This window comes from Crotalus tigris, unplaced genomic scaffold (genome assembly GCF_016545835.1).
Source record: "Crotalus tigris isolate CLP2741 ecotype Arizona unplaced genomic scaffold, ASM1654583v1 scf7180000024386.1433019, whole genome shotgun sequence".
Classification (NCBI taxonomy): domain Eukaryota; kingdom Metazoa; phylum Chordata; class Lepidosauria; order Squamata; family Viperidae; genus Crotalus; species Crotalus tigris.
The window spans coordinates 758,451-772,105 of NW_024100556.1; the positions used below are offsets into that span (position 1 = coordinate 758,451).

Here is a 13,655-nt window from a genome sequence, read left to right on the forward strand (position 1 = left end):
CTTTTTCTTAGCCCTCATCTCACCATAGAAAGGTAAAGTATGGTCCTTCTGCTTGGAAAGTCTTTTGCACATGCATTTCAGGGGCTTTTTGTCATTCTGGCTCCTTTTTGTGCAAGAGGATCTCTTCATCCAGCAACTTTTTTCACACTCTAATTATCTATGTGATTATTGTATCTCATCATGACAGGACTTTGACCGAAAGAAATTCCCTCCTTTTCCATTCACACTGGTTGACTTAGCTGTTTTTCACAATGGACTAAAGAGTTGGATTATTTTTCCTATTGCTTTTCACAGTCCAGAAGTTCCCATTCACATTTCTGCTATAGAGGAAGAAAGATTTAAAAAGTTTTCTCTTGAAGAGATGCATCAGGGAGATGCAGCTTCTTCTGCTTGTAGAAGCAATACCTATTAAATGTCTGCCTGTTCCCATCCCTCCTACATCAATCATTTTCCAACTCAATACTGGGATACATTCTCAGCTGAGCACCTTGTCCAAACTAAATACACTGAGGTGGAGACTGTAAATCCAGTGGGGTTTTCATAGGATTAAGCATTAAGTCACAGAGGATCTGATGTTACACTGTCACATCAGTTTCCTTTTTGAACATTTTTGTAATTTAGCACAATATCCCAAGAAGTTTTCTGTTTCAACATCTTCCAATTCATTAGGGATAGAATCAAGATCACGTGAAGTATTAATACCACTCTTCAATGCCTTAGTAAGGCCACACTTGGAATACTGCATCCAGTTTTGGTCACCACGATGTAAAAAAGATGTTGAGACTCTAGAAAGAGTACAGAGAAGAGCAACAAAGATGATTAGGGGACTGGAGGCTAAAACATATAAGGAACGGTTGCGAGAATTGGGTATGTCTAGTTTTACAAGGGGGGACATGATGTATTCCAATACAGGGGCTGCCATAAAGAAGAGGGAATTAAGCTATTTTCCAAATCACCTGAAGGCAGGACAAGAAGCAACGGGTGGAAACTCATCAAGGAGAGAACAACCTTAAGGAGAAACTTCCTGACAGTGAGAACAATTAATCAGTGGAACAGCTTGCCTCCAGAAGCAGTAAATGCTCCAACACTGGAAGTTTTTAATAAGAGACTGGACAGCCATTTGTCCGAAATGGTGTAGGGTTTCCTGCCCGAGCAGGGGGTTGGACTAGATGACCTCCAAGGTCCCTTCCAACTTTACTACTATTACTATTATATAACTTCTACTGACCGCTATAAAAAGCTTAACTGTAAAACAATGGCTACTTAAACCATTCTGTTCATAAGGCATCTTCTTTAGCATCACATTTTTTTGATAATTCATATTTAGTGATTATTTCCGCAACTCTTTTGTCAAACTGGCCACAGTTTTTTCCCTAGGAAAGAATGAGCCTTGATTCCATGGATGTTAAAAAAAAGGTACTTTTACTAGAGATACCGAGTGCAGCATAAGCAAGGCAAGCTCTGAAGAAAACTGCGCAAAAACTATATATTGAAAGCAATCTCCTATGTCCAAACCCCTTCCCTTGGCTAGATCAGTCCAATCCAATCCTGGTTCAATCTTTTAGCAACCTGATGCCTCACCAGCAGATATAATTCCTTTCCCAGGGCTGGTGTCCTTGAGGGCAGGAAGATGGCTCATTTTGGCACCACTGGCTCCTGTTGATATCCATACTCCCCAAATTCTCACAACAATCCGCTTCCAATGCTCTTCCCCTGCCAAGTGTCCCCTTCTTCCTAGTTATGGCAGTTGCTAGGGAGCTTCAAAGAAAGCAAAGATAGGCATCTGACATCTTTCGTGATTTATGCCTTTCCCATAGTATGCCTGGAATGACATTTTGCTAGCTCAGCCCGATGCTTGGTCTCAAAAATTAAACTTTTATAAAGTTTCATTGGGGATTTGGGCTTTCTTTATTATGATCCAATTGGAAATGGGATAAACATGAAGAAAAAAGATGTTCTCTTTTTTTTAAATGAAATGGCATTGATAGCCTTCAAATGACAGTAGCTAAAATAATCCACTGTTCATCATTAAAACACCACATGCATAGCATTTGGTTTCCATTAGTAAATTAATCTCTGGGGCGTCCAATTGTGAAGGTGAGTCAAAATGTTCAGTAGATGTAATTAGGAAATGCATATATTTCAACAACTAAACCTTGCAATTAAACAGTTTCTCACCCAAATGTATCTATATATGGAACATTTGCCCATTGGTCCTCTTGAAGATGTTTCCATATTTCACAGATTTATAGAGCTTTTACACTGTGCGGTCCTTTTATGAAAGTTAAGATAACTATTCGTAATAAAACCTTTTCCACACACCATACATTTATACGGCTTCTCCCCTGTGTGGATCCTTTTATGGGTGTTAACATAATTCTTCCTAGAAAAACACTTTCCACATTCAATGCATTTATAAGGCTTCTCCCCTGTGTGAGTCTTTTTATGGCGAGTAAGACTACCAGAGAAAGAAAAGCATTTTCCACACTCTATGCATTTATATGGCTTCTCCCCGGTATGTGTCCTACTATGGTAAATAAGTTGAGAGTTCTTAACAAAGCTCTTTCCACACTCCAAGCATGTATATGGCTTTTCCCCTGCATGGATCCTTTTATGGAAAACAAGGTCAGTGCTCTTAGGAAACCTCTTTCCACACTCCAGACATTTATAGGGCTTCTCACCTGTATGGATCCGATAATGCAAAGTAAGAGAAGTACTACAGGTGAAGCTCTTTTCACACTTTAGGCATTTATAGGGCATGTCTCCTGTATGGATTCGATAATGCAAAGTAAGATAAGTACTACGGGTGAAGCTCTTTCCACACTTCCTGCATTTATGTGGCTTCTCCCCTGTATGGGTCATTTTATGAATGTTAAGATAACTATTCGTAGAAAAACTCTTTCCACATTCCATGCATTTAAAGGGCTTCTCCCCTGTGTGGGTCCTTTTATGGATGTTAAGATGACTTTTTGTAGAAAAACTTTTTCCACATTCCATGCATTTATAGGGCTTCTCCCCTGTGTGGGTCCTTTTATGGGAGTTAAGAATACTGTTTGTAGAAAAACTCTTTCCACATTCCATACATTTATAAGGCTTCTCCCCTGTATGTGTCCTATTATGGTAAATAAGTTGAGAGTTCTTAATAAAGCTCTTTCCACACTCCAGGCACGTATATGGCTTTTCCCCTGCGTGGATCCTTTTATGGAAAATAAGGTCAGTGCTCTTACAGAACCTCTTTCCACACTTTAGGCATTTATAGATCTTCTCCCTTGTGTGGATCCTTTTATGACAAGCAAGACTGTTCCTATGAGTAAAGCTCTTTCCACACTCCATACATTTATATGGCTTTTCACCTGTATGGATCCGATAATGCAAAGTAAGATAAGTACTACGGGTGAAGCTCTTTCCACACTCCATGCATTTATAGGGCTTCTCTCCTCTGTGGATCCTTTCATGGGAAGTAAGATTGCTGCTCTGAGTAAAGCTCTTTCCACACTGAATGCATTTATAGGGCTTCTCTCCCGTGTGGGTCCTTTTATGTGAATTAAGATGAGTTGTATGAATAAAGGTCTTTCCACACACCATGCATTTATAAGGCCTTTCCCCTGTGTGGATCGTTTCATGTACAGAAAGATTTCTGAGTGAGCTCAAGCACTTTCCACACTCTGTGCATTTGTAGGGCTTCTCTCTTGCGTGAATCCTTTTATGTGAAGTAAATTCTCTATTGTTCGTAAAGCTGTTTCCACACTCCATGCACTTATAAGGCTTTTTCCCTGTATGGATTATTTGATGACATGTAAGATGACTGTTACTAGTAAAGCTTTTCCCACACTCCTTGCATTTATATGTTTTCTCTGCTTTGTGGATCTTTTTATGGTAGATAAGTTGATGGTTCTTAATAAAGCTCTTTCCACACTCCATGCACTTAGAGGGCTTCTCTTCTGCCTGGGTTCTTTCTTGAGATGTATGGGACCCATTTTTATTAGGAAGAGACAAGGTCCATTTGTAATTTTTCCCACTTTCTCTAGATATATAATCTTCTCCTTTGGTTTGGGTTTGATTGTGTTCATTTACATCAAATTTGTCTTTGAATGGTTTTATACATTTTCCAATATATTTGTTCTTTGTTTTTCCTTGTTGAGCCACAGATGCTTTCATTGGTGCATGAATGGAAGATGAACTTTCCTGATTCCAATTATTTGACTGGTTTCTCTCATGGCTTTCTACTTCCATTAGAATTGTAGGGTTCTTTGTATTGAATCCACAACTGATCACTTGGAATAGTTTTCCGGAATCTTCATTTTCCTCTCCATTATTACCTTCAAAAAGAAAAGAAGATTGAAAATTTTAAATATGAATCTAGGGTTGTATGGCAAGGGAAAAGCCATAAATTAAATATCAAATTCTCCATGGTTCGAAGGAAGAGGGAAGATTTGGTTTGCCTGATTTCAAATTGGACTTTGTAGTCTGCTGTGTGGTTTGGATAAGAAATGGGAGTTCTTCAGAAATAAGAGAATTGACCTGTGGGAATACCAAATTAAGTCAAGAATGCAAAAAGGATATACAGTGCATTCATAAAGTATTCAGACCCCCTTCGTTTCTGTCAAATTATTATGCTGCGCCTTGATTCTACAGTTGTTGAAAATCATTTTTTTCTCATTAAGGTACATTCAGTACCATATAAAGACAAAGTGAAAAGAATTTTAGAAATGTCTGTAAATTTATTAAAAAGAAAAAAATGAAATATCACATTGACAGGAGTATTCAGACACTTCATTCAGTACTTTGTTGAAGCACCTTTGGCAGCATTTATAGCCTTGAGACTTTTTGGGTATGATGTGACAAGCTTTGCACACCTGGCCCTTTGCAATAACATGTGAAATTCATGCCTCTTATTTCTCTTGATCATTACTGACATGTTTCTACACCTAGATTGGAGTCCCCCTGTGGTAAATTAAATTGACAGGACATGATTTGGAAAGGCACACAGCTGTCTATAGAAGGCCTCACTGCTGACAATGCACACTGTAGCAGAGTAAAAGCCATGAGGTCAAAGAAACTGCCTGAGCAGCTCAGAGACAAGATTTTTGCAAGGCACACATCTGGAAAAGGCTACAATAAAATTTCTGCTGCACTGAAGGTTCCTACTATAAATGGCCTCCATAATTCTCAAATGGAAGAAGTTTGGCACAACAAGAACTCTTCCAAGAGCTGGTTACCTGGTCAACTGATCAATCGGGAGAGAAGGACCTTAGTAAGACAGGTGACCAAGAACTCGATGGGCACTCTGACTGAGCTCCAGAGATCCTGTGTGGAGATGGGACAGTGTTCCAGAAGGACAACCATTACTGCAACCCTCCAACGATACGGGATTTATGACAGAGTGACTAGACAGAAGCCTCTCCTCAATGCAAAACACATAAAAGCGTGCTTGGAGTTTGCAAAAAAGCACCTCAAGGACTCTCAGACTGTGAGGAACAAGATTCTGTGGTCTGATGAAATCAAAGTTGAACTGTTTGGCCACCATTATAAACGTTATGTCTGAAGGAAACCAGGCACTGCTTATCGCCTGTCCAATACCATCCAAACAGCAAAGCACGTTCATAAAGCATCATGCTGTGTGGATATTGTTCAGCAGCAGGGACTGGGAGACTGATCAAGATTGATGGAAAGCTGAATAGAGCCAGATATAGTAATATCCTTAAAGAAAAACTGTTCCACTGGGCTGAAGGGATTGTCTTCCACCTTTCCCGCAGCTTCAATGGCAGCTGACACTGACCTCCTGAGAGGCAGCGCGGCAACTGAATGGTGGCCACACTACGAATGGGGATACACTATCCCCCAAACCTCAGCCATCCTCTCCATGGTGCGCTGCAGCTGATCCGAGGCGGCCAGCCAGGCATGGAGTGCCGCTGAAAACAGTGAGGCAGATGCGCACACAAACTCTGCTGCCAATTAAGTGGTGGCAAAGGCGGAAGGTAATCCTGCCCACCAGAGCAACTTGGCAGGGGTGGGGTGAGAAACCGAAAAGAGCCAAAAACAGCAGGTGTGCCCTTTGCAGTTGTCCTCCAGTAACATGCAGCCTCTCATTATAAGCAATCTGTCTCGCCCAGGGTCAGGTTCGCCGTCACAGGCGGCTCGTCTCGCATGTGCGGTGGACCTAAAGGACAGGGATGGGCCACACCTCCCTTAATGGCCAACTTGAACCTGGGTGAGCCAGACTGCTTCAGCCTGGCCTAAGACTTCCATTGGCCAGGCTTCCTGAAGGTGAAGAGTTTAGTCTGCAAGCAACATAAATCCTTCCATTCCCAATCATCCAGTCAGAGCTAAAAAAAAAAAATCTTGAATAAGAAGCAAAACAGCTTCAAAGAAAAAAATCAGAGGTGTACAGTCAGGTCCAGAAATATTGGGACATCGACACAATTTGAACATCTTTGTCTCTATACACTACCACAATGGAGTTGGAATGAAACAAACACAATGTGCTTTAACTGCAGACTGTCAGCTTTAATTTGAGGATATGTACATCCAACTGAGGTGAATGGGGTAGGACTTACAGCAGTTTGCATATGTGCCTCCCACTTGTTAAGGGACCAAAGGTAATGGGACAGAATAATAATTATAAATCAAACTTTCCCTTCTTAATACTTGGTTGCAAATCCTTTGCAGTCAATCACAGCCTGAAGTCTGGAACACATAGACATCACCAGACACTGGGTTTCATCCCTGGTGATGCTCTGCCAGGCCTCTATTGCAACTGTCTTCAGTTCCTGCTTGTTCCACCCACTAATGGACCAATCATTTCCTTCACTTTTTTCTTGTTTTTTACATGTTGAAAAAGCTTTTTTTGTTATTTTTTACTTTGGTCGCAAGCCTTAGTTCATTTTGAGACTTACCTTTCCTCACTTCATTTTTGCAGGCTTGGGCTATTTGCTGATATTCTGACTTAGTTATGTGCCCCTGTATCCACTTTCTATACTTGTCCTTTTTATCTTTCAATTTATCAGAGAGTTCTTTATGCAACCATGCTGATTTATTTTGAGAGCTGTTATTTTTCCTCTTTGTTGGTATTGTGCTAGACTGGGCTTTTATTATCTCACTTTTCAAAATTTCCCAAGCTTCTTGGGTTGTTTTCTCCTTGAGGATTCTCATCCATGGAATCCTTCCCAAGCCCTCTCTAAGTTTATTGAAATTAGCTTTCTTAAAGTCCAAGACTCTAGTTTGACTGTGTTCTATTGCTTGTGCTTCCATAATGTTGAATTCCAATACTGCATGATCACTTCCTCCCACGGTTCCTGTGGCTTCAACACCTTCTATCATTTCATCTCTGTTAGTGAGAATTAGATCCAAAATGGCTAATCCCCTAGTTCCTTTCTCTACTTTTTGGGAGACAAAGTTGTGCCCAACCTTTTGGGCACCAGGGACCAGTTACGTACAGAGAGGTACGTAAAGCAGAATTTGAATCTCACTTGCATAGAAAAGATGAATATGTAATTGCTAAAACCTCTAAATAGGCTGAGCAATGTGAAAATCAGCAGAAAACATATTTAAAAGTGCATAAATGTACCTCATACTTACACTGGAAATGTGGACAAGATAAAGGGTCATTTTATCATGCTTTAGTCAAGTGGACTTGTAAAAAACCTAGAAAAGTATGGATTCAAAGACATTCAGTGATACAGAGAACTTTAAAGATTAATATCCAAGTGAAATCAGAACACTTCACGTTGGCACTAATTAAAAGTCATAGAAGATAGTTTCTGAGTATGACAGCCATAGTGAGACTATTATACACGTAAAGCTGAAGGGCTCTGCAATAAGTAGAATGGTGGACTGGTTGGGGAAGATGATAGACTTTTCAATGATGACTTAATTGACTCTGATTAAGATAAGGATAGTATCTATATTTATTAGTGATTGGAAACCTCCAATGGACTTTGCTGAAAAAAAGAAAAATTGATCTTATCATCAAACATGTGTTCAAAGAGTAGTATGGATAAATTATGTAATGTAAAGAATGATGTAACCTTAGAAACGGGACAAATTTGAACTTCATTATTACTTTGTCTTTTCTCTTTCTTTTCTTGATTTAATCATAACTTTTTTCTCATTTATTATTCAATTATTTTCTTACTTTATACTTCAAAGTTGTTACTGTTTTTATTCTGATAAAATTTCTTTAATAAAAAGAGCTAATACATCTCACTCGGACTGGAGAGTAGGATATTCTTACCCAAAGAGGCCACGTTCCTATGATTTTCCAGCATGACTTCCCGATGCAGTGCTTTTTGGCCAGCATACAGCCGAGACCATTCCTCCTCGGAGAAATACACAGCCACCTCCTCAAAGGACACAAGACCCTGCTGAATGAGGAGAAAACAGAAGAAAAATCAGAAGGATTTTTAGTATCTGTCCTATTATTTAAGTGATTCCAAGCAAAGATATACATTTCAGGTCATTTAGTGAAATTAGTTGCACTTTTCGTATGGATCTGCCTCTCTGTCCCCTACTATCAGCAAGACTTTCAGCTCTGGAGAAAATCAACTGGAGTGGGCCTTGGAAACCCCACCCATCACTCACTCCAATCAACCCAATATTTGCAGATGAAAATGCAGTTGGTGGCAGTTCTTTTTACCAATTCAGTAAAAGGCTTGTGATGTCCACAGAGCAAACAATTTGATCCATGCTCAAAACCTTCATTAAAGTTGTTTGAGAGGCACCCAGGCATTTACATGGGTGTCATCAATAGACAAAGGGACACAAGCCCTGTTTCCGCTGCTCCTCAGATTACAAGGAATCCACAGCTTGTACTCCAACCCAATGGCTGAAGAAAAGAAACCTTCTTGGGAAGAGCATTTCTCATCCTTTCCAAAGCTGGATTGTTTGGCCCCAAATTCCAGGCACAAATTGGAGTATTAGAAATTCCTCTAAAGGCTGAAGGGCCTTGATCTGCCCACCCTCTTTGGATTTTAACCATCTGCTTCATATTTAACCTGGTGCCATTATTTTTCTTATCACTAAACAAGGCGTTTTAGAAGTTGTAAGGTGCCAATGTGATTCTTTCCGTTATTATTGCACAATTCCGTGCCAAAGGATTACTAACAGGACTACTATTCAGAAAACGCTAACATTGAGAACATTTTATCTTTTATTATACCTCTCTTACTTGAGTTGGAATTTCAACCACTCTTTCAGCACCACCATAGAAAGGAGTCAGATTCGTTCCATTCTTCCCTGTGAGGGAGACAGAATTTTTAAATGGATAATTAATAAAATGGCAGGAGGCCTTCTACAGAAGAGAAGAGAGAGAAGGTAAGACAGCTGGGACCTCTCTTGGGAATGGGTGGATTACCATCTGAGATGTCCTGACTTGTGGATTCCTGATAGATCCTCCTGGAAAACAGCTCCTGAGGAGAATTTGATGGATTCCCGATTCTCATAGGATCTCTGGTCTGCAGAGGGAAAGACTTGAATAAGACATCACCCAACATGAAGTGGATTCTTGTTCTCTAAAAACAACTTCGGTGCCCCAATATCAATCAATGAGCCTAGAATGTAAGAAAGGAACAGCTGTCTCTAGTTTGTCTTCTAGAATGGATAATGGAACAATGTCCTGCAAGAACTAGTGAAACATCGCCACATATTATGAAGAGTACAAAAGTAGGGAAGGGAGGGGTGAAAAATTCAAACACATTCTTTATTCTCTTCTGGATTTCAAAGATGAAGGTCTCTCACCTGAAATTCGACTTGCTCCTTCTGCTCCTCTGCCTGACTCATGAGGAAGCCTTCTGCCAGGGCCACCGCTTGGGAGCTGGTCTCTGCTCCACATTCCCGCAACCAGTTTTCCATTGGGGGGGGCAGAAGGGCCAGCAGCTGCTCCAGAACTACTAGGTCCAACATCTGGGCTTTGGTGTGCTTTTCTGGTCTCAGCCATTGACTATAAAAGTTGTGGAGTTGGCTGCAAAGTCGTCGGGGACCATCAATCTCCTCATATTGGATGTTTCTGAAGTTGCAGGGCTGAATCTCTGAACGGATGATGGTTTTCTCCTCCAGGGACCTCTGCTCAGTTTTTGCCCAGATCTTCCCACAGCTGCCAGGCTCAACAGCAGAGGGACCTTTTCCAGTTCCCCCACTTGCTAATGGTTGTATCTGCATCCTTTGTCTGTCCTGTAAGGAAGTTCCATACAGGACAAAGGAATCTTGTGGATCTCCAAATACGTTTCAATTCATAGGACTATTCCGGTAGCTGCAGAACTGACCAAAGGCTATCCAAGCTCTTCGCCCAAGAGTTAACTTTTTGTTGTTAGGAAGGTTGTTGACATTACTCTAGTTTCTGCGTCTGAAATGGAACAAAAAATAAATTTAAAAAATGAGAAGGTGGTGGACAACATTCCTCCTCATGAAAGTGAAGTCGGTAAAGGATTGCACAGGTATTCAGCAGATGGATCCTCTGGGTATTTCTCTTTTTGTCTGTCCATCAAGTGTGGTGTACAATATGGTCCTAGATTATATCAAGACGTGAAATATTTTATATTGGATTATAAAAGAAATATTTTATATTTGGTGGATTTTCAATATTTTTCCCCTGAAAGGCAAGTTAGCTTCCTTTCACATTTAAGATCATATATACCCTACAATTAGGGATCATACAAGATGCTACAACTCAAAGTGCTTAAGAAACTGCAATGAAATACAGAATTTTGACACGTTTCTTGTCCTTCATGTTGAGATTTAGGCACTAGACATTTATCAGTATTAAGGATGTTCCTCACTCTTGTTTTTAAGTTTGTATGTTTGTAAGTAACTGGAGGGATAGAGAAGAGAAAAGGAGGAAGTTCCAAAAATAGCTCATCCCAAGTTTACCTTTTGTCAGTGAGGAAAAGGAAGGAAACCGCTAATATGGATAATGCTGAATGAAATGATCCTGGGAAGGAACAACGTTCTATTGATGCCTGAAGGTTGAGTTCACATCAGATGAAATCCCAAGGAAATGACCCTGACTTAGGATGCTCACTTCCTGTTTTTCAGTGCTGGCTTTTTGGGAACAAAGTCATACTATAACACGAAGGCTGCTTCACACAATTTCCCTGACCCCAAACTGGTTAACCAACCATAAGGGCAAAGTTCACATGAAACACAGGGCTTGAAAGAACATACCTTAATGTGATGTTCACCCACCCTCTTAACTGTAATAATAATAGAGTTGGAAGGGACCTTGGAGGCCTTCTAGCCCAACCCCCTACTCAGACAGGAAACCCTATCTATACTGTACCTATACTGCACTAAAGATTTGCAGCTTCTATTTCCAAAATGGAAAACCAAAGTAAGTACCAGGAAATCAGGGTGTTATATGCTCCTGGCTACTTTCCTTCGTGACCAGAGGCAAGCTCCCTGACAATAACCAGCCAAGACACAGTGAAGGCCTTTTGTTTCGTTTATTGCAATAAGCAGGGAGAGAAGCTTTTTTTTTTTCCTTATTGGCCGGCACACTGGCCGGGGAGGCGTCCCTCCTCTTCAAACTCTTATTGCCCATTAACACCTCTCTGATATACAGATACCCCTCTGGTATCTTACCTGTCAGGCTGAGTTGAAGTCCTTCCTTAGGTCTGCCGACTTTCCCTTAGGTTTTCACTGGGTCCTGGCTTTCATCTCGGGATCTCCAATTCCTCCTTGTTTGAGCAGGGGCAATCCGACCTTTAGGGCTGGGAAAAACTTACCCAGGTGCGCACTCCCCTTTCGAATATCCCCGGCTGCCAAAGATGGAACGGATGCAAATCCCGGAGGAGCCCCCAAGGCTGTTATGTGCTCCTGGCTACTTTCCTTCGTGACCAGAGGCAAGCTCGCCTGACCAATAACCAGCCAAGACACAGTGAAGGCCTTTTGTTTCGTTTATTGAAATAAGCGGGGAGAAAAGCTTTCAAAGCTTGGTTCTCTCCAGAGTTTTAACCCAAAATATCTCCTTCTTTTATTCATCCCTATCACCGGCTGCTACAGCCCTCCTCTTTCCCCATTGGCTGAGGTAGTATGAGGTTACACTCTTTCCGTCCGCCTATACACATTTCCTGATAACATACTAAATCATATTCACTTCTACAATAAGAATAAGAAAAATTATTTTCTTATGGTTATTTTTAAACTCAGATATATTTAAACAATAAGTTCTTTTCCTGTTCTCCATTCATTGTGCCTCTCTTCTTATCTTATTTGGCATGCTTTCCTGCTTTCCTATACTTCCTGGCTAGCCATTTCCTATATATTTTTATAGCTTTCTTCTTCCTTTCTCAAACCCAGCTATTTTTACCTATATGGTTATCTTACTTCCTTAATCTCTTCCTGACTCTCACCATCTGTATTTCTGACTGAAGATTTATCATATTAATGTATATTTATCAATCCCCCCTGTATTTCTGTATACTCTGATGAATCTTCATTTTTGGCTATATTAGATAACATAAATTGAATCTGTACATCTTCTCCAGAGATGTTTCTCGCTACTGACCCCAATGTTTTGGTGCAAAATGAAATACAGCAGGGTAAACATTGGAGACAGACACAACACATAATACCTATCACAACTATAAACACTAGTCCTATAAATATTTGTTTTAACCATCCAAAATTGGGAAGCCAATTTGTTAACCAACTCCAATCACCCCACATATTTTCATACTTTTGTTCAGGAGCTTTGGCCACATTCCTGATTCCTTTTGCAATATCCATCACTGCTTCATGATTGTCAGCTACCTTTAAATCCCACAAACAAATTTTTACCTTTATTTCCCAGGCTGTTCTGGTGTGTTGTCTTCAGTAATATTAGAAGTAGAATCCACCCTTCATGATTATTACACAGTATTTCACACCCACAAATTGATCCACAATTACAACAATAACAAAAATCACTAGCTATTACAGAGGTAACACATCTACCACCTAATTCTTACAATGTACAATTCTACATTTTCAGTTTCTAATGGTATGACTTCTGACTTAGTTATTCATTTTATTTGTAACAAACAACTTTTATTTTTCTGATGAGTCACCACCAACATCTTTGTTCTTCATCTGGGGTCACCTGAAATTCTAATAGAGATATTCAAAATAGGTAGGGGTTCTGGTCCACTACCCATTCAAGTCCTTTTAAACGTGGCTTTCAGTCCTTGTCCTGGAATAACTGTCCACCCTCTTTCAGGTCCAGTCACCACCTTTGCTCATGTGTAGTGAGTCCAACCCTTCTCAGCCCTCCGGACAGCAGATATAACATAAGGAACTTCCTTTCTTTGGTTGTAGAAGTTCCTGCTTCCATTTACGATTCAGCACCCACTGTCCCGGCTGGATCTTATGGACTGGAAATTCCAAAGGAGTTGTTTTGCCACCAAGCCTTCCTGTCAAAGAGAAGACAGAGACCCCAGTACTTGTTCTATATTTAGCTATTTGTCTCCCTCCTTTGGGAGCCTTAACCCTTTATTAACCCTTTTACATATCAAACCATGGTTGCCATGGTTTTCCCAGTTGCAATGTATGGCTGTGAAAGTTGGACCATAAGAAAGGCTGAGCGCAAAAGAATTGAGGCCTTTGAACTATGGTGCTGGAGAAGACTCCTGCGAGTCCCTTGGACTGCAAGGCGTTCAAACCGGTCAGTCCTAGAAGAGATCAAC

At 40.5% G+C, this 13,655-nt stretch overlaps 1 protein-coding gene across 10 annotated transcripts in view; it reads right to left on the minus strand.

The window, feature by feature from the left end:
- Nucleotides 1–1,390: 1,390 nt before the first annotated feature.
- The window catches only part of LOC120301586 (zinc finger protein 883-like), a 31,377-nt gene continuing 19,112 nt past the window's right edge, over nucleotides 1,391–13,655 (minus strand). For 2 of the 10 annotated variants that reach the window (XM_039329015.1, XM_039329013.1), the window contains one exon: nucleotides 1,393–4,319. In XM_039329015.1, the coding sequence (XP_039184949.1) occupies nucleotides 2,239–4,319 (2,081 nt within the window). In that variant the 3' untranslated portion in view covers nucleotides 1,393–2,238. Of the gene's footprint in view, nucleotides 4,320–7,578; nucleotides 7,596–8,233; nucleotides 8,364–9,157; nucleotides 9,235–9,352; nucleotides 9,549–9,735; nucleotides 10,340–12,771; nucleotides 12,787–13,655 lie in introns of those variants that run through there. The other 8 variants (XM_039329008.1, XM_039329011.1, XM_039329010.1 and 5 more) reach the window with 8 other exon arrangements.